This window comes from Myotis myotis, unplaced genomic scaffold (assembly GCF_014108235.1).
Source record: "Myotis myotis isolate mMyoMyo1 unplaced genomic scaffold, mMyoMyo1.p scaffold_m19_p_1, whole genome shotgun sequence".
NCBI classification, from domain to species: Eukaryota; Metazoa; Chordata; class Mammalia; order Chiroptera; family Vespertilionidae; genus Myotis; species Myotis myotis.
Window position 1 is genome coordinate 90,538,254 of NW_023416313.1, and position 18,938 is coordinate 90,557,191.

Sequence of the window (18,938 nt, forward strand, 5' to 3'; positions counted from 1 at the left end):
TCTCTGTAAAAAATCAATAAAATATATTTTTAAAAATAAATAAATAAATAAATAAAAAGGCAAAAGTAACAACAGAAGAACTAAAGGCAGCAATATAAGGTGGAGGCAAATGTAGTTTTATAGTTGCTTTTATGGAAAATAATACAATAATTAATAAATAAAACAAACTTTCATGTACTCACTACTATAGACCTACTTTTGCCCCACCGTGTATAATCAAATTTGGGTCAAAGGACGTGTAGGTTAAATCCTCATCTTTATTAGCAGACAGGCAATAGATAATAACTAATGCTGATAATTAAATTTAAAAAACCAATGGATAAAAAAGCTGGTGCCTTTAGAAGAAGAGAACTCAGCTCTTGTGTACATTTTCATCATTGGCTCTTATGTATTTTTATTATGTACATGTTTTTTTAAACTTCCACTTAAGATTTTTTCATTTAAAAATTTATTGTATAGATATTTTATAACAACTTTTTAAAAAGTTCTAGTACTTAAAAATAGATGGCTAAGAGGCTGGTAGGAAGGGGGTAGGAATGGGAAATATCTGTAGTTCTATCAACAATAAAAATATATTTAAAAATGAAAAAAATAGATGGCTACTTGATATTAATGAGTTAGTTACTTTGTACACTAATAGAGTAAAAATTTGCTTTAATCAGAGAAAAGGGCCTAAAAGAACTAGGCAGGGGAAGCTGGAACTATAAGTTTAAGAAAGAATGTTAGAAACATAGTTTGGCTATTAACTAATCTAATCTCAAAATAGTTTTTAATTCATTATAATGAACTTAAGAGCCAATCCAGTAGGTAACACACATCTGTTCTGTTTCTTTCTGTATTTCATAGAGTGATGGTGTGCAGCAAACAACCTACCTCGCCCAGCGGTACTGCCATGAAGCAGTAAGAGAAATCAGTAAACTTCGACCATCCCCAGAAAGAGATGCCCTCATACAACTCTCGGAAACTGTACTCACAAGAGATAAATGACAAAGTCTTTCTGTTATTCCTGGCAGCTATTTTACCAGACTGTGCCTAAAGAATTTTGTGGAATATACTTTGCTTCATGTGCACATAACCAAAAATCATTTTAAAAAATCATTTCCACCTTAATGATGGGCAATTATTTTATTAGCAAAGTTTTTCAGAAAAGTTTTAAAATAATTAAATCATCTGAAACTGTTGTTTTAGCCCTGTAAATTCTAATCGAGGCATCTTGATGGTTATATGTGGTATTGTTTACACTGTTAATAGTCACATGTAAAGCCATTAAACAAATAAATAATCAATGTTAAAATTAAAATGGTTTATCTTGTTTCACCATAGGAGTAAATGTCAGAGAACTGTGAGGTTACATTTCAATCAGCATTAGATTTTAACAGCATCCAAAATTTCATGTAAGAGAATGGTTTATTATAAAAGACTGCACATAAAATTTAGATGAGTTATATACAAAATTAAGACAACATTCCACTTGGAAAAAATGAAATGTAAAATGTAGTAGCTTATCACTAGTGATACTGAAATCATGTTTAAAATTATCAAGACAAAATGCATATGCAACAGTCACATTGATTTGGTAGCAATGGTCTTTAACTCTCAGAAATAAATGGTTTGCACTAGTCTTACCATTTACTATGCTATTATAGTCTGTAACGCCCAGTACATAAACTGCAATTTGAAATCCAGAGAATTCCTCAATACACAGAAACCCACATTTGAGCGCTCTATTTTAATATCCTAGGCAATACAGAACTGTACACAAGATAAAACATCCTTCTAAACCTCAAATTAAGAGGAGACACACAAAGTGCATGTGTTGCATTTCAATTATGTCAAAAAGACAAAACAAATCTATTGCTCAGGTATGTCCCTGTTCACTGATTAATATATGACCCAGTTTTCCCCTAATTACCTTAAAAATCTTTTTGTGTTGCTAGTACCAGTTAATGAATAAAATAGTGCCTATTCAAAAATCAATTGCATCCACTTCTACAAAACAGTATGTAAAAGATACTTATAATTTCCTTTCATTGAACAACAGTCCACTGGAAAACGAGCACTAATAACAGCAATCCTTAAGAATTTTACCCACAGAAGTGAATAATTTTACACATTTTCTTAGCTCTGAAAAAAAAAATTACTTTAGAAAAGCAACTAAGTAGATTGACTTATAAATAACTTTCAGATTTTAAATCTTCAAAAATCCGTCACATTTGATTTTGGGACAGGTTGAGATAAGGCTGAAGTTCATATGCTGAGAAAATAGAACAATAATTCTGCAATAAATCAGTATCTTTTATTTATTTTTTTAAAAACAAATCAGTGAAGGAAAGGACAAAAACCTTTGGTTCACTTAAGTATTTGTGAGTGGAAAAAATTTATAATGCAAATTCACTCATTAAAAAACTTAGTTACAAATTACAACATTATAGATAACCCTTTTTTGTTTGTTTTATTTCACATGGAAACCTTAGAGACTCGATTCATTTCAAGAGACCTAAGTATGAGTACTCCAAGAAAATATCACACAAATTGGAAGCATCCTGGATTTTTAAGAAGTATATTTCAATAATTAATTTGTATGCATGCTTTAAACAAACAGTTATAGTTCAAGAATGAGAGAGTCTAAACAAAAGGTATGACCAGCACCAGCATTTAAGTTTCTGATTTTAATATTAGTCTGACATAGCATTAGTAACCATGCTGCACTGAAACATTAATGGTACAATCTGAATCATGATTTGTTAAATATTATACCCCAGATCCCCAGAATATTTAAGCTGGTCATAAAGTTAACATTGTGTAAGTAAGTATATAAGCATAAACAGTTATGGACAGCTCTTGTATAAATTGCTGTTGAGCAATACACAAACTGCCTCAAAGATTTATGCTTACAAGGTAGACGTTCAATTATACCAATAAAACAGCATGTCCGGAAAATATGGGCACATTTTAAGACAATTTTGTTAACCATTAATAGTCCCACAGTATGACTGAATAATAATAAGAACCTACTTTAAAAGCAAAAAATTTTAATCAGTATAGTGCATGATTGATTCAACATAGTTCCCAGGGAACAAACCAGTCACTCGATTGCAGACTCCTTCATACCAGCCATCATCATTCTTCTTTATTACATAAATGATTGCACCCTCCATAAATGACAGCTCATCATCCTTGTCTTTTGTATAATCATATATTGCCACAACTATGGAAAAAAGAGTTGAAATAACAAGTGAGTGCACTATATCCAACATAATGTGAATTTTAAAATGTAATGCCAATTAAATCTATAGTATAGCAAAACCAACTATTTTTATGAATATTCGTAACTCTTACATCTATAAATATAGGTAGACCAGTGGCTAACCATGTACCTAAATTAATAACTTGAGCTTGGGGCCAAACTGACTAATTGATTAGACTAGAGAAAACAATAGTTTCTACCAATCTATTTAGGGAAGATCTCTGAATTTTAAGGGTTGATTAGCCATTTCAATTCATTTGTTCAAATATCTACTAAGTGGCAACAGTATGCAAAACAATTTTTCAAAATAACAACTGGGCAGCAAAGCTGCATAACCAATCAGTAAACCAGCTATCTAATTTGAAAATATACATACCTGGAGATAAATCTCATCCTACTCATCCAAGGAAAATATTCATGTAACTTATGGGGCTATATTTAGAATATTTTTACAGAGCACTTTAAAGATCAACAGGATTTTTTAAGGGGAAATAACAGTAAAGATGCATTAAGACTGAGAGAACTATTTGCAATTCTGTAGTATCAGTGATTATTTTGAGTTCAAAATATTCACTTTGCACAGTGTCAGAAAAAAAAGGCATAAAAATTATTCTAGTTTTCTAACTACTGGTTGATAAGTTTAATTATTCCTTCATTCTGCCTTCATAGCATAATGATGCTCAAATTATATGTACTTTTCTAGTAAATGTGAAATGGTATGCGATATGGATTTTTTTCATTGATTTGCCTCGTGTAGTTTTTCTTAAAATACAGAGTTCTTAAGACGTTTAAGATGTTCTGGAACTTACTTTTTCACCAAAAAAGATGGTTAGTCCCCACAATTATTCTGAATTAGGGAATTATAAGAGGCTTGAAGTACTAATCGATATTATTTGCTAAATTAAAACAGGCAATCTTCTCTCCCCTTTCCGAAACACTGTATTAAGTAAACTCAACAAGTCCATTTTAATCCTGCAGCAGAATCATAGTATTGTGATTACAAGCTCACTGACATATAAAGTTGTCTTTAAAAACCCCCAAACATAAAGAATAAATAATATTAAATTATTATCCTGGTATTATTTTTATCTAAGAAGCCACCCAAAAGAATTGAGTGACTGTTAGATACAGTAAAGAAAATAATGTAATAATTTAAAAGTAAACTATTAATTAGTCAATTACTATTTATTATTTATGGTTTACCTTTGATAACATTAACTTCTTTGTATTCAGATTGATAATGAATTAAATTTTGAATGCTATAGACTTTTAAACTAATCATGACAAAGGCCCGTCATTCTCAAAGTCATTTGGCAGAATAAAAATGTTTCCTTTCACCCAGCCTTAGTGGTTGAACATCAACCCATGAACCTGGAGATCACAGTTCGATTTTTGGTCAGGACACATGGCCAGGTTGGGGCTTGATGCCCAGTGTGGGACATAGAGGAAGCAGCAGATCAATGATTCTCTCTCATCACTGAAGTTTTTTTTCTCTCTCTCTCTCTCCCTCTCTCTTCCTCTTTGAAATCAATAAAAATATATATTTTTTAAAAAATTGCAATGTCTATGGCTGTTTTGTGCTATAGCAGTGGCTAACAAAGATTTAAATATTTCATTTTGCAATATATACAAATAATGAATCACTACATTGTATACCTGAAACTAATATAATGTTATGTCAATTTAACCTCAATTTTTTAAAAAAGTTAAAAATATTGCCCTAGATAAGTAAAGACCTATACTTGCTACCTCTCACAACCACATCCAAATTATAAAGACAGAACAACTATCATCCAGAACGGCGGGAAAGCTGGCTGAGTGGAAGTTCTACAACTAGAGTGGTAAGAAGAAAGTGCATTGTGACTGGTAGGCGGTTTGGAGGCGCAGAACGGGCTGGCATCCAGGTGTGCTGCTTTTTTAATTGGAAGGGAGATACAAGCTCCTGCTTGTTCTGAACTCCAGTTCCAGGCAAGACTCTGGGAGACCCAGACACTTATGGGGAGAAACTGGACTATCTGGAATCAGGACAGAACGCGAGGGCGGGTTTCTTTCAAATGGAGATGCTCGCAGCAGCCACTGTTCCTACCCTGGGACCTCTCTGGTGTAGGGCTGATTGGCAGCCATTGCTGTTTGCTCTGCCATGGTGATTCCCTGAGAACCCGCCCCACCCAATTTACAATCCCAACAAAGCTGTGCCCAGTGGCTTTTGTATATGAATGGCCTGTCCTTTCTCAGCCTAAAACGTGTCAAACAGGCAGCAGCTGGGTCAGGTAGCCCCAAAGCAATCAATCCAGCAGCAGCAGCAGCCTGCCTTGCTACACAGCTGGGCCTTGTCTGGGAACTTCCAAACCCCATACAAAGAGGAGGAATCTGCAGATCTCTCTGTAGCTCCTGCAGGGCGGTCCCAGGCAATGGGTGACTTTGCACCTCCTTGGAGATCCAAGAGCCAGTGTACCCTGTGGTAAGTGTGAGACCATACCAGAATACAACTCTTCACATCCATAAGGGACACACTCAAAGGGCAGACTCAGTGAGCACCAAAGCCCCACTGAAGCAAGCCCTGCCCCACAAGGGTGTCTCCGGCACAGCAGCTCTTCCATTGTAGACACAGCTGGTCCTCACAGCCAATTGGCCTGGAGATCAATTCCTCCCAGTGATACCAACAGCAATCAGACTTAACTATAACAAGACTGTGCAAACATCCCACAAAGGGGTGCACCAAAAGTGTCCACCTCAGGTGACAGGGGAGACTGAGCCACTGGACCCTAGAGGACACCTACCACACAAGGCCACTCTATCAACTCAGGGAGACTCAGCAGCTACCCAATACATAGAAACAAACACAGGGAAGCAGCCAAAATGTGGAAACAAAGAAACATGTGACAAATGAAAGAAATAGATGAAAGCAAAATACTGGATATAGAGTTCAAAACCACAGTTATAAGGTTACTCAAGAATCTTCTAGAAACCTCCAAGGAACTTACTGAGACCTTCAAGGATCTTGGTGAGAATGCCCCAAAAATGGAAAAGAACCAGTCAGAAATTAAGCATACACTGACTGAAATAAAGAATGACATACAGGACTCAAGAGTAGACTAGAGGATCCCAAGAATCAAGTCAAAGATTTGAAATACAAGGAAGCAAAATACACCCAACTGGAAGAGCAAAAAGATAATGTAAGATAATGTACGAAGATAATGTAAGGAGCCTCGAGGACAACTTTAAGCATATCAACATCTGAATTATGGGATGCCAGAAGAGAGAGAGCAAGATATTGAAAACCTATTTGAAGAAATAATGACAGAAAACTTCCCCTACCTGGTGAAAGAAATACACCTACAAGTCCAGGAAGCACAGAGAACCCCAAACAAGAGGAATCCAAAGAGGACCACACCAAGACACATCATAATTAAAATGCCAAGGGCAAAAGACAAAAGAGAGAATCTTAAAAGCAGCAAGAGAAAAACAATTAGTTACCTACAAGGGAGTACCCATAAGACTGTCAGCTGATTTCTCAACAGAAACTATGCAGACCAGAAGGGAGTGGCAAGAAATATACAAAGTGATGAATAGCAAGAACCTACAACCAAGATTCCTCTACCCAGCAAAGCTATCATTTAGAATTGAAGGTCAGATAAAGAGCTTCACAGACAAGAAAATGCTAAAGGAGTTCATCACCACCAAACCAGTACTGTATGAAATGCTAAAAGGTATTCTTTAAGAAAAGGAAGAAGAAGAAAAAGGTAAAGATAAAAATTATGAACAACAAAGTGACAACAAATACATATCTATCAACAAGTGAATCTAAAAATCAAATGAATTAAAAAAAACCTGATGAACAGAACAAACTGGTAAATGTAATAGAATCAGGGGCATAGAAAGGGAGCGGGCTGACAATTCTCGATGGGAAGAGGGTGTGGGGGGTGCGGGAAGAAATTGGACAAAGAGCTTACACCTATAAACAAGGACAGTGGGGAGGGGCAAGGACCTGGGGGGGGGGGTGAGAACTAGGTGGATGGGAACTATGGGGGGAAAAAAGAGGAACATCTGTAATAATCTGAACAATAAAGATTTAACCCTTTTCGGCCCAACGTCCAGGCTGACGCAACAGACCAGGCGCTAGAAGCAGGTCCAACATGGAGCTGAGGTCGACACCGAAAACTGCTACGATTATATGCATTGTCGGTAAGTTCAACATTCAATCCCATCAATTAATTTGGACCAGACTGTTTGAATTCCAATAATAAAATTGGACCACAAAGGGTTAAAAAAACAAAATTATTGCCCTAGCTGCTTTTGCTCAGTGGATAGTGCGTCAGCCTGCGAACTGAAGGGTCCCAGGTTCAATTCCGGTCAAGGGCACGTGCCCAGAGTTGCGGGCTCGATCCCCAGTAGGAGGCATGAAGAAGGCAGCCAATCAATGATTCTCTCTCACCGTTGATGTTTCTCTCTCTCTCTCCCTCTCCTCTCTGAAATCAATCCTATATAATAAAAGGGTAATATGCAAATTAACTGTCACTCCATCCAAAGATGGCGGCGCACATAGCCCAGTCCTCTCAGCCCAGCCGGAGATCCCCAGTCCCGGCGAGGCGGCTGCTGAGAGCAGGCAGTGTGAGTGACCCGGCGGAATGCTTGCTTCGTCGCCACCACAACGAGACAAGCATTCCGCGCCCGGCTGCAGATGGGCCTCTGGCCAGGCCAGGGCGCAAAACGCTTGCATAAGAAGAGAAGGAACCGGTGAGCTGAGCAGAGTTGAGTGGCCCCTGACTCCTGGGCAAGGTCAGGTTCGGGCAGCCAGGGGGTGGAGGGGATGAAGGATAGTGTGACAGGAGGGGCTGGTGGCAGAGGCACAGGGGTGAAAGCTGGCCAAGAAAGAAGAAGGAAGGCCTTTATTGGTGTTCCAGAGAACAGGGAGGAAAGTCGTTTGCATTTCCCAGCCGCGGATGGGCCTCTGGCCAGGCCAGGGCGCGGAACGCTTGGTAGTCACCCTTGGCAGCATGCACGGAGCGGTGAGGCCCCACAGAGAGCTACCGGCGCACAGATTCATGCGCAGGGCTACTAGTAAAAACTTATTTAAAAATTTAATAAATAAAATAAGTTAAAAATGTTTATTTGGTCTTTTACAAAAAAATATGTAATAACCTTGATTTAAGACTCATCATTTCAACTTGTGAAGATATTTTTTAATTGTGCTAGGTTATTCACTGTTCTATCATTCCCAATTTTTCAACTTCTTCAAATATAATAGTTCCAATTTCATAAATACTTAAAGTTAAATTTGCTTTCCAAGCCAGAAATATGAGTAAAAACACAATTCAAGGCTATTCAAGTTTATCACCCTCATAATAACCACAACTTATTTCTACTTGAAGGTACATAAAAATCTTAATAGAAAGTAGAACATTCAAGACTTCCTGAACTATATGCAGAATATTTACTCTTAAAAAATATAAAAAAGGAAAATAGGAAATTTACTTTTAGCTATGTATTTAAAACTTGGGCAGGGGAGAATGGAACAGGTCTCAAGAGCTACAGCTACTTACTTAAGATCAGTTAATCCAATACAGGGAATGGAAGGGAATACATTCCAAATGTAATCAAATGTGATCAACTAAATTATAAGTATTTTTCAGAACACTATACAAATACAGATTTTTAAATAGCACATAATTGGATTAAAAAAGCAAAACAGGACTCTAAAAACAGGACTTTTTCTTTCCTACACACTGTTTCTTAAAAGATAATTAAGGTGACTGTCAGGTAAAATAGGTAAATTTGGACGTTGGAGTTACACATTATTTCATGATATAAAATATAGTTTTTTAAAAAAAAGATAAAAATGTACAGCTAACATTATAACATTTTTAATTTAAAATATAAAGAATCCTCTCTTCAAATTGGAAATGTATAGGAAATAAGGTTTAATTATATCATCTTGACTGGTAAAGTTACTCAAAAGATTGTGAAAACTGGATTAAATGTTCTTCATAGCTCTAAATTCTATAATTACATTATTTTCCTTTAATAGATGATTTTACCTTACCTTTCTCAATATAATTCTTAGGGGCCCACGCAGGATCCCCATCTGCATATGGGTCATTATACTGAACTACTGCAGCCTCCTCATCTTCATAATCCACTGGAGGTGGTGGTGGCGGAGGTGGAGAGTCATCAAACATGGGAATGTCATCTGGTGGAGGTGGTGGTGGAGGAGTTGGACTATCAGCAACTAGAAAAAATTCAGATAATTAATTTGAATAAAAAAACGAGACTAAATGGAAATTCATAAATTAAAAGAATTTAAGAAAGCTCTAATTCATATAAAGCATGCACTATAATAAAACATGCAAGATTAGAAATAAAAGCTTGGTGTGTTAAAGCTTCCACTATTCAAGAATAATTTTGCTATAATAAAATGAGCTAAAAATAAAGGTATTAGGAAGTACTACAAATTAATGGATGCAGGTTAGGAGACTATCTCTTTATATAAAGATTATAGGAGTAAAGAAGTTTCCTTAATTCTAAGGCTCAGGTCTAAACAACTGTCACTCTTTAATTAATTTAAGTCCTTAAATAAGCCTTATGTCACTTTTATCATTTGGACTACAGTAAACATTATGAATAATATTACATTAATGGTTTGATAGCTATTCATTGCGAATATTCATGTCTCTGATTTTAGATTAAATATCTTTAATTGCCCAGAAATAAGTTTTCAGTGGATAGATATTTATTTTGTTTGTTTTAAGGGAGAAAGAAAAGTCGGTGGTATTAGGTATCCTTCTATGTATAGGTTTTCTATTCTTTCATGTAAATCTTAACAAGAAAAAATTAAATTAAAAAATCCCCAACTAGTAGAAAATGTCTTAGAATATTTTTTAACATGTTTGTACTCATAATCAACTTTTTAAATGTAGAAAGCAAGCTAAGATTTTTGCCTTATTGCTAGTAAAACATAACATAGATGAGGGGATGACAAGACCCTAAAGATCTATTCTAAGAATACATCCAAACAAAGATTTTAAAAGTAAAGTTTTGTGGTAATAATTAAAAAAAAATACACAGAAAGTAACTTATATCATGCAAAACAATAAAACCAACTCACACCTCCAATTCTAGATGTAGTATGTGTGTATAATTTAAATAATCAAAAGTATAAGTGGTAAAATGTAGAGGCTAGAACTGTGTTCACTGAACTATTATGACACCAAGTAACAAATGCTCCCAACATTAAGGAATTCAAAACTGGAACACAACTAATTCTTAATTTAAATTTCTTATGCACACATTTCTTTAAAAGTTAAAGACGTATGAAAATGTTTTGGTACAAATTAACACAGGAATTATATAATAGCTACAGGGAAGAAATTCAGAATACCAAAATACTAACTTACATGCCAATTTCTAAGGCTATTTTTATATGATCAAAAAAAGTCATAATCTATCTTAATACAGGTTTTAAAGTTTACTCCACCCTATTTGGAATAAAGTGCTGAGAATATAACAAGGGATCAAGATTTAAAACATTTTCAGATTTAATAGCCCTATTTCCACTTCAATGCTGTGAATTTCTATTTTATCCTGTTGAGGAATGAAAAAGCCTACTAGAAAATAAGCCTTGTGCGGTAACGCTCATTCTGTTATGTTTATAACTTATTTTTCCACTGAATGCTTGGATCTATTTTACTTTTGCCCACAAATAACCCTTAAAGCTTTCTATTACTATTGTGGGAGGCAACCAATCAATGTGTCCCTCTTACATAGATGTTTCCTTTCTCTCTCTCTCCCCTTCTCCTCCCTCTTCCATTCCACTCTCTCTCTAACGATCAATGGAAAAAATATCCTCAGGTGAGAACTGAATTTAAATAAACAAACAAATAAATAAATTTAAGATACTGATGATACAGTTTCTCACCAATCTTCCCAGTATGCTTTCAAAGAAAACAGATGGCAAATAAAGTTGGGCATTCTGCAGCACAAGAACAATGACTGACTCAAATTCATCTGTTTGGTGAAAGAACTAAACTAGTACCATGGACCTCTTTAGCAAAGGCCAGGCATACCTAGAATAAGGCACATTAATTCTGAATTTCTATTTAAAGTTACTAAAGATCTTCGGTCATACTAAATGGAAGGTCATTATGGATATTTTTAAATAGTTTCTAAAAATTCTTGGCTGTAAGGCAGTTCAAAAAGTTTAACCGGCTTCATTTTTAAACACAGCATTAAAGACCAGCAATTTACTCTTATTCACTTATTATTAAAAATAAGATTCACTTATTTATATATATTTAAACACAGATTTCAAAGTTGATTTGCACTCAGAAATTTCAATATTTTGAAACTACAATGTTTTATAGTTTATTTATAGTTTATTTAATATCCATTAAATCATACATTTCTTACAGGTAAGGACTCTGTCTTAAACTATTTGTATTCTTCCCAAAGCCTAACACATAACACTAAATCCACAAATATTTGACTGGAGGAATGGAGGAAATAGGTAGAATAACACAAAAGGGTCAGCACAAGCTGAACAATGAAATTTGCCACAATGTATTATCTTAGAAGACTGGTTGATCAAATGGGTTACACATTTGTTCACAACATTCTGAGATTTATTTGAATGGTGATGGTCCCAAATAAAGTAAATTACTACTTGACCACCTTACCATCTTAATCTCAATAGCTATTTTGGCCTAATAAAATTTGTGATAGTGGTATTCTTTATTTTGTCAAGTAACATTCACTATGATCATGTGACTAGGATTACACATCTTCCAAAAACCTTAAAATAATCAGACAGCAATATAAACTATCTACCCTAATTAAATCCATATATTTAAAAGAATTTTCAAAATTCCCTGACCTTCCTTCAAAGAAGCCCTAAAAAAAAGATGACAGATTTGTATATTCATAAATAATCCTCATGGGCCTGCATGTAGCTAGCCAAAACATGAAAAGGGCTCAATAATGACAATCACTCAGATGAATACATATCGTGAATGTAATTTACTTATTCTTGCATATTCATTCTTATTCTAACAATGAATCTTTATATAGATTAAAAATTACTCATGTATCAAAATCTAAGGAAAGCTACAAAGTCTTCTCCAAAATATTTTTTGTAACTAAAGAAAAAAGCAACAGACCTGTCCCAATTATGTAATAAACAAAATCTCACAAAACAATCTATAGATATATTTGAATACCAAATGTTTTCTAATTCCTCAAATAATTATTGGAAGCTAGTAGTTTCCTTTGTGTTTGATTATACTTTCCTTAAGAATCTGCAAAGATCAGATTTCATGTTTTAGATCATATGAATACATAAGAAAGTTGCAATTTCGAAATTTATATAGGTCAGTAATCATGCACACAAGAGAAAAAACTAAAGATCGTGCTCTTCAGTTTCAATAACATAGCTGCACCTGTTTTCAGATAAGATTAGCTTCTCAGTAAAAGTAAGGAAAATGATGACTCATCAGCCATGCATGCTATAAGGAGACAGCCTCTACCCTTTGACAGCTCAGTTTTTCCAAACTTACTGTTTTCCTGCACCCTGGCCACGAAGCCTGTGAGAGGTATCTGTGGAGTCAACTGAGGCATAGGGGGAGGGGGTGGAGCAATAGAAACTGATAGCAACAACACAGAATGGGGGAAGTAAAACAGGTAAAGGAAAGAAAAGGAAACAAAAAGCAGAAGTCAGTTACAAGGACCACAAACATAAGTATGCAAAGAACAGTTTGCAAATGAAACAAAACAAAACAAAAACAAAACAAAAACCTGCAGAACCTTCAAGCTGATTACACACTAGAAAATCTAAAGCTGAGTTGTGTTTAGCCAATTGGTTAATTTTATTGAAAAAAAAAATACTTCTAACTTAATCCTAATTATATTGTTTGGGAGAGATTTAAATTTACCCTCACATTCACTTTCATGCAATGAAAACTTCAAATTCTAAGAAAAGACTTTAGCCTTAGCCGGGTTTTCTCAGTGGATAGAGCATCGGCCTGCGGACTGAAGGGTCCCTGGTTCGATTCCAATCGAGGGCACATGCCCGGGTTGCCGGCTCGATCCCCAGTAGGGGGCGTGCAGGAGGCAGCCAATCAATGATTCTCATCATTGTTTCTCTCTCTCCCTCTCCCTTCCTATCTGAAATCAATAAAAAATATATTTTTAAAAAAAGACTAAAAAAACAGTTAATAGTGAAATACTGATAGCAGTTTCTAGGATACTGTATCTTTGCCATATTTCTATAACCTAACAGGCTGTTCTAGCTTTAGGGTAATGTTGTATATTAGAAACCAAGTGTGTTATGAAACAGCTGTTTAGATCACATATAAGTAACTATATCAATCACAGTTTTTCCTTTAAAAAATTCTTATTTTATATATAAATTTACACATAGCTCTCCAGGAAAAACCCTTGTTTGTAAAATACGGTTTATATTACCCTTTAAGTTGACATTTTTAAAGACATCACTCCTAAATTTACTATATCCCATGCTAACTGTTTGCTGAGTTTCAAAGAATAAAATATCTCTCAAAAGTGACCTTCTTTCTTTTTATCACTGTTCTGATAAAGAAAACCTGGTCTAACAATACTTTAAAATAGGCAATTATTTGCATTTAGGTAATTTCTAACAAATCATTAGCAGCTGGAAAAATATTCCAACTTCTTTCTAGAGAGGACATAATTTAAAAGAAATAAATACCAAATTTTCATGTGGGCAGCAAATGTATTAAAAATTAGCAAACTAAAAGGAAATATACATACTTTTACCATTTTGTCTCATAACAAGACAGTAATTGCCAAAGATTGCTCAAAAAAGTCAATAGGAATGGATAACAAAACTCAGTTTACTGGTAGTCACAACAAGTGACACTAAATTGACAGAGAAAAACAATTCATTGGTTCCCAAAGATCACGTAATCAAAAAGTTACTTCAATTAATTCAAGTTAAAAATTTTGTTGGTAAGTGTAAAAATTTGAGAGGTTCAGTGTTTAAAGAAGCAATAATTTAAAGCAATTAATATTCATTGTGTGGCTAAACTAGCATTTAATTCACTGACTTGGCCTTGTTCCATCTGATATTTGTATATAGAAGGCTCTTCAATGAATAAAATGTTATAGTTTTTTATTTTTAAAAACTCCCACATATTTTTCAGGTGTTTTACTTTTTTCTAGAAACAACCCTTAGTAACTAGCCATGCTGGTTAGTATGTCAAGAAAAAGAAAAGCTTTGCTGTGAAGATACTAATAATTACCATCACATTTAGAAAGAAGAGGAAATATGCACATCAAAACACTAAAAACATTCACATCTACTATTACAACACCAACAGTAATTCAGACTAAAGGATGATTAATTTGACAAGACATAATAATATCTTTAAAATCTGAAGCTAAACTTACTTTACAATATCCAAAAGATAGACATTCAGTAATAAAAATGTCTTGTCTGTAAATAACCCACCCAGTACTGTTAAATAAAACTACACAAACGTGTATTATGTGAAGTCACCAAAAACTCTATTTGCAGAGTAAATTTAAATGTCCAACTGAGGAAAAGAAAAAAAATAAACATAAAGATAGGATCTAAAAGTGCAGTGTAAAATGAAAGAAGTTTATAAAACTAGTGAGGTTAATAATCAGATAATCTGTGGAATATTCAGACGCTAGGTACCTTTCACTATCAAAGGAGACCAAGGAAACTATAAGGTAAAATTCTAACTGATAAAGTTTTTTAGTCGTTTAGATGAAAATGTTAGTCTAGAAAAAAAAACTATAAATTTTAGGATTACCTATGAATTCTGACATTTTTGCTAAAGTGGTTTTCAATTCATATGAGATTTTTTTTGCTATAATACAATTAATCTTTAACTCTAAAAATTAAACAAACAAAAAAAACCCCAATAATGTAACTTTCCCCAGCTCTGCTTTAAAATACATGTTCAGGACCTAGATGGTTTGGCTCCATGGATAGAGTGTTGCCTGTGGACTGAAGGGTCCCGGGTTTGATTCTGGTCAAGGGCACATGCCTGGGTTGCAGGCTCAATCCCCATTAGGGGGTGTGCAGGAGGCAGCTGATCAATGATTCTCTCTCATTATTGAGGTTTCTATCTCTCTCTCCCTCTCCTTCCTCTCTGAAATCAATAAAAAATATTTTTTAAAAAACATGTTCAGAACATGCACTATAAATAAAAAGAACTTAAACCAACTTCCTATGTTAACACGGAGTATTCGGTGTTTTTTAATTTTCTTTTAATACTTTTTTATTGTTATATTACAGTTGACATACAATATTATATGAGTTTTAGGTTTACAACCACAGTAGATATTTATATAACTTATGAAGTTATCACCCCAATAAATCTAGTACCCATCTAACACCATATATAGTTATTACAATATTATTGAGTATATTCTCTATCTGCTTCACATCCCCCCATGACTATTCTGTAACTACCGATTTTACTCAGTGTTTCCTAAGTCAACAATAAAACATGCAGTTCTAGAAAGTAGTTACAAAAGCTTACGGGGAAAGTGTGTTTCAGTCTAGTCCCAGTGATCACCCTTCAAGCCAATAACAAATACTGGACAATAGACTCATTTCAGATCTGTTTTTCCTTTTTGGATTAAGCATCTTGATATGGAAAGTGAAATTAATAACCACCACAAGCAATTCAAACTTCCTGACATTATATGCCCAAACGGTTTTCTAACCTTATCAGCTTTTAAACATTGACTGCAGTTAGTGTTGAGATGTGCAATTCAAGGTGAAGAAGAAACTTTTTAAAAATCCTCCCCACTGTTATCTTATTCAGAGACATAATAAGCAAACATCACTAACTTTTTTTTAATGGTTTTGAATTCATTTCAGCATAGTTTAGGAAGCTTAAAAGTGATAGCCAGCAATTCTGTTATTTTAAAGAAAAATATTCACAATGTTTTAAATTCTCTTGTTATTGAACAGCCTCAAATATGCCAATAAAAATAAATTCAATTTAATTAATTTCAGTTTTTCTTCTCTAGTTCTATTTATAGTAATAAAAATATCATTTTAAAGCATCAGTTAAATTTTAGTATAAAGTACAGTAAGCCTGAGTTATTTGAGCGAAAGTGATAATTTTTTAAATAGTATGATTGAAGAAACAACTAAATAAATAGAAAGCGGCATGGTTTCAATTGTTGTCTATCACTAGCAAAATAACAATTTCAAACAATTTCCCTCTAAAGGAGCTCAGTGGTGCTGTACGCCTGCAAAGCAAAAGCTTACTTGAATTCTGAGAATAAAGTGGACCTCCATTAACATGAGGCTGAGCAGAAAATTGAGCAGTCACAGAGGGAGTTCGTCTGTATCCACCAGAAGATGTCGAGGAAGTGGTAGAGTTGTGTCGAGAAATCTGCCTGGTCATTGTGCCATACTGGGAACCAGGAGCTGAGCCCGGGGCCGCTGAAAAGCATTAGTCAAAGGCAACCAACAAAGAATTTGAGCACTGCATATCACCTCCAATAGCAGAACAAAGAGAGGGAGACTCACAGTAAGAAGTATTTATTAGTTTTAAGGCCCACAGCAAAAATAAAGAGAAAAGTAAAGATAAAACACAAATAGCTCCATCTCTGAAGAAGGAAAAACAGATAGTGGGGAAGCTGCAAAAGTAAATAAAGTTACATTCTTAAGCCATTTAATTTAGCATAATCCCAAATATTTTGCTAATATTATGTATACATTTTTACTGTATTATTTTAGCACACATAGATTTTATATGTAAATTGTGTCTCTCTAACAAAATAAGCACCAAAGGATAGTCTGAAGTAGAAAGCGTCAGCTTTTAAATGTGAACACATTAATATTTGATTTACAAGCTTCTTCCTTTCCGTTGCCAAATCTTCAAAAAAACTGTGTAAGATTCTATCCAGCCAAATCCAGGTTTAATTATAAAATTTAAAGAGTTCAGCATATTTTCCACAAATTGTACTAAAATTTGAATGTTTCTTGTATCAGCAGTTATCAATACATATTATAGTAAAATCATTTTTAAGAGAAGTACAACTTCCAGTTTCAAAGCTCTTATAGAAATCCATTCTCTTTCTCCATGCTTGGAGGTCTTTTTCTCCATACTATACTCAAAGCAATCTTTTGTATAAAATTATCATGCATATCTAAACTTACTAAAGTATTAATAATGCTTAATATTTTATTCAGTCATCTTGACCAACATTTCAAAAGTTTAATACTTAAAAGGTTAATAAAGTTCAAAGCCTCTAAAGTTAACTATACTTTCCAAAGGTTACTTTGGGATTAACAGTATTATTTTTTTGCCTGACCTAAACATCTAACCATGACTATGTAAAAAAGACAGCATCCTAGTTTATTTTCATTCAGTTGTCTAATTTAACCTCCCCTAGAGGTGATAAAAATTATTAGATAAAACTGTTCAGCAGAGGTTGTTCATTAAAAGTGCTAATATTTAACATTTTGGAACTCCCAAGCCATAGGCAGTCACTAATTATTTGAATCATCCACATGGTCATTTTCAAAATAGAAACACATTTTTAAAATAATAGTCGATTTAAAAGCTTTTCATGAGTAACCCTGGACAGCTAGGTTTTCTAGAAAGCTAAGAAGTAAGCCTAAAGCTACTTTTAATACAATTCTCACTATAATGATTTTTATATTTCTCTACCTGTATAAAAATGTATGAAATCCAAGTTGTTTTTCTTGATTTAAAACCCAAAACCAACTTATTCAGCAGTTCCAAACTATGCCTATTTTAATATTTTATTATAAAATAAACCATAATACCAAAGGGTGTGTGTGTGTGTGTGTGTATAGCTATGTTATATAAATTATACATATACATAAATGCAAATAGTTATATGCTAATATGTTATATAATATTTGTAATGATTATATATAACTATTTTATAAATACATATATAATTTTTTTAATAAAATAAGATAAATACCCTACTTCAAGAAACAGAATATTACTAGTATCACTGGAGTTTCCTGTATGCCCCCTCTGGATCCACAACTCCAAAATATATGTGTTAAACATTCTATTTCTTTACTATACATAGCTTAAAAAAAATCGCAGATATAGAATCTTAAACAATATACAGAGATTTTGCAAATTTATAAATATTTATAATAAAATAATTATGTATTCTGTTGGCTTGCTCTTTTCCTTTGATATTTTTTAAAATTCACCCATGTTGATAAGTATATCAATATATTAATTCTTATAGCTACATTCACATGTAAACATTCCACAATTTATCCATTCTATTACTAGACATTTTGGTTACATCCAGAGTTTTGCTATTCTTAATATCGCTACTATGAGCATTCCTAAATACGGTTCTTGAATTTTTCTAGAATAGTGGTTCTCAAACTTGAGCACTGACCAGAATTGCACCCAGAAAGCTTGTTATAATACAGATTGCTGGGCTCCAGTCCTCAGAGTTTCTGACTAAGTAAGTCTAGATGGGACCTGAAAATTCACATTTCTAACAAATTTCCCCAGTGATGATGCTGCTATTCTGGGTGTCACATTCTGAAAGCCACTGCTCTAGGGCAGTGGTTTTAAACTTCATGGTCTTAGGCTTCATTCTTTAAAATTAAAGAACCTCAAAAAGCTTGGTTGAGGTGGGTTATAATAAAAGTAATAGAAATTAAAAC

At 33.9% G+C, this 18,938-nt stretch overlaps 2 protein-coding genes across 14 annotated transcripts in view; one reads left to right on the plus strand and one right to left on the minus strand.

The window, feature by feature from the left end:
* PDSS1 (decaprenyl diphosphate synthase subunit 1) overlaps positions 1-1,300 on the plus strand; it is a 50,043-nt gene extending 48,743 nt beyond the window's left edge. For 4 of the 5 annotated variants that reach the window (XM_036344598.1, XM_036344590.1, XM_036344609.1 and 1 more), the window contains one exon: positions 847-1,300. In XM_036344598.1, coding sequence (XP_036200491.1) covers positions 847-987 — 141 coding nt within the window. In that variant the 3' untranslated portion in view covers positions 988-1,300. The remainder of the gene's footprint in view (positions 1-846) is intronic. The other variant, XM_036344616.1, reaches the window with a different exon arrangement.
* A 974-nt stretch (positions 1,301-2,274) lies between these two features.
* ABI1 (abl interactor 1) overlaps positions 2,275-18,938 on the minus strand; it is a 96,196-nt gene continuing 79,532 nt past the window's right edge. For 3 of the 9 annotated variants that reach the window (XM_036344545.1, XM_036344508.1, XM_036344517.1), the window contains 4 exons: positions 16,530-16,706; positions 12,796-12,882; positions 9,291-9,476; positions 2,275-3,208 (listed from right to left, as the gene is read on the minus strand). In XM_036344545.1, the coding sequence (XP_036200438.1) occupies positions 3,033-3,208; positions 9,291-9,476; positions 12,796-12,882; positions 16,530-16,706 (626 nt within the window). In that variant the 3' untranslated portion in view covers positions 2,275-3,032. The remainder of the gene's footprint in view (positions 3,209-9,290; positions 9,477-12,795; positions 12,883-16,529; positions 16,707-18,938) is intronic. The other 6 variants (XM_036344575.1, XM_036344527.1, XM_036344536.1 and 3 more) reach the window with 3 other exon arrangements.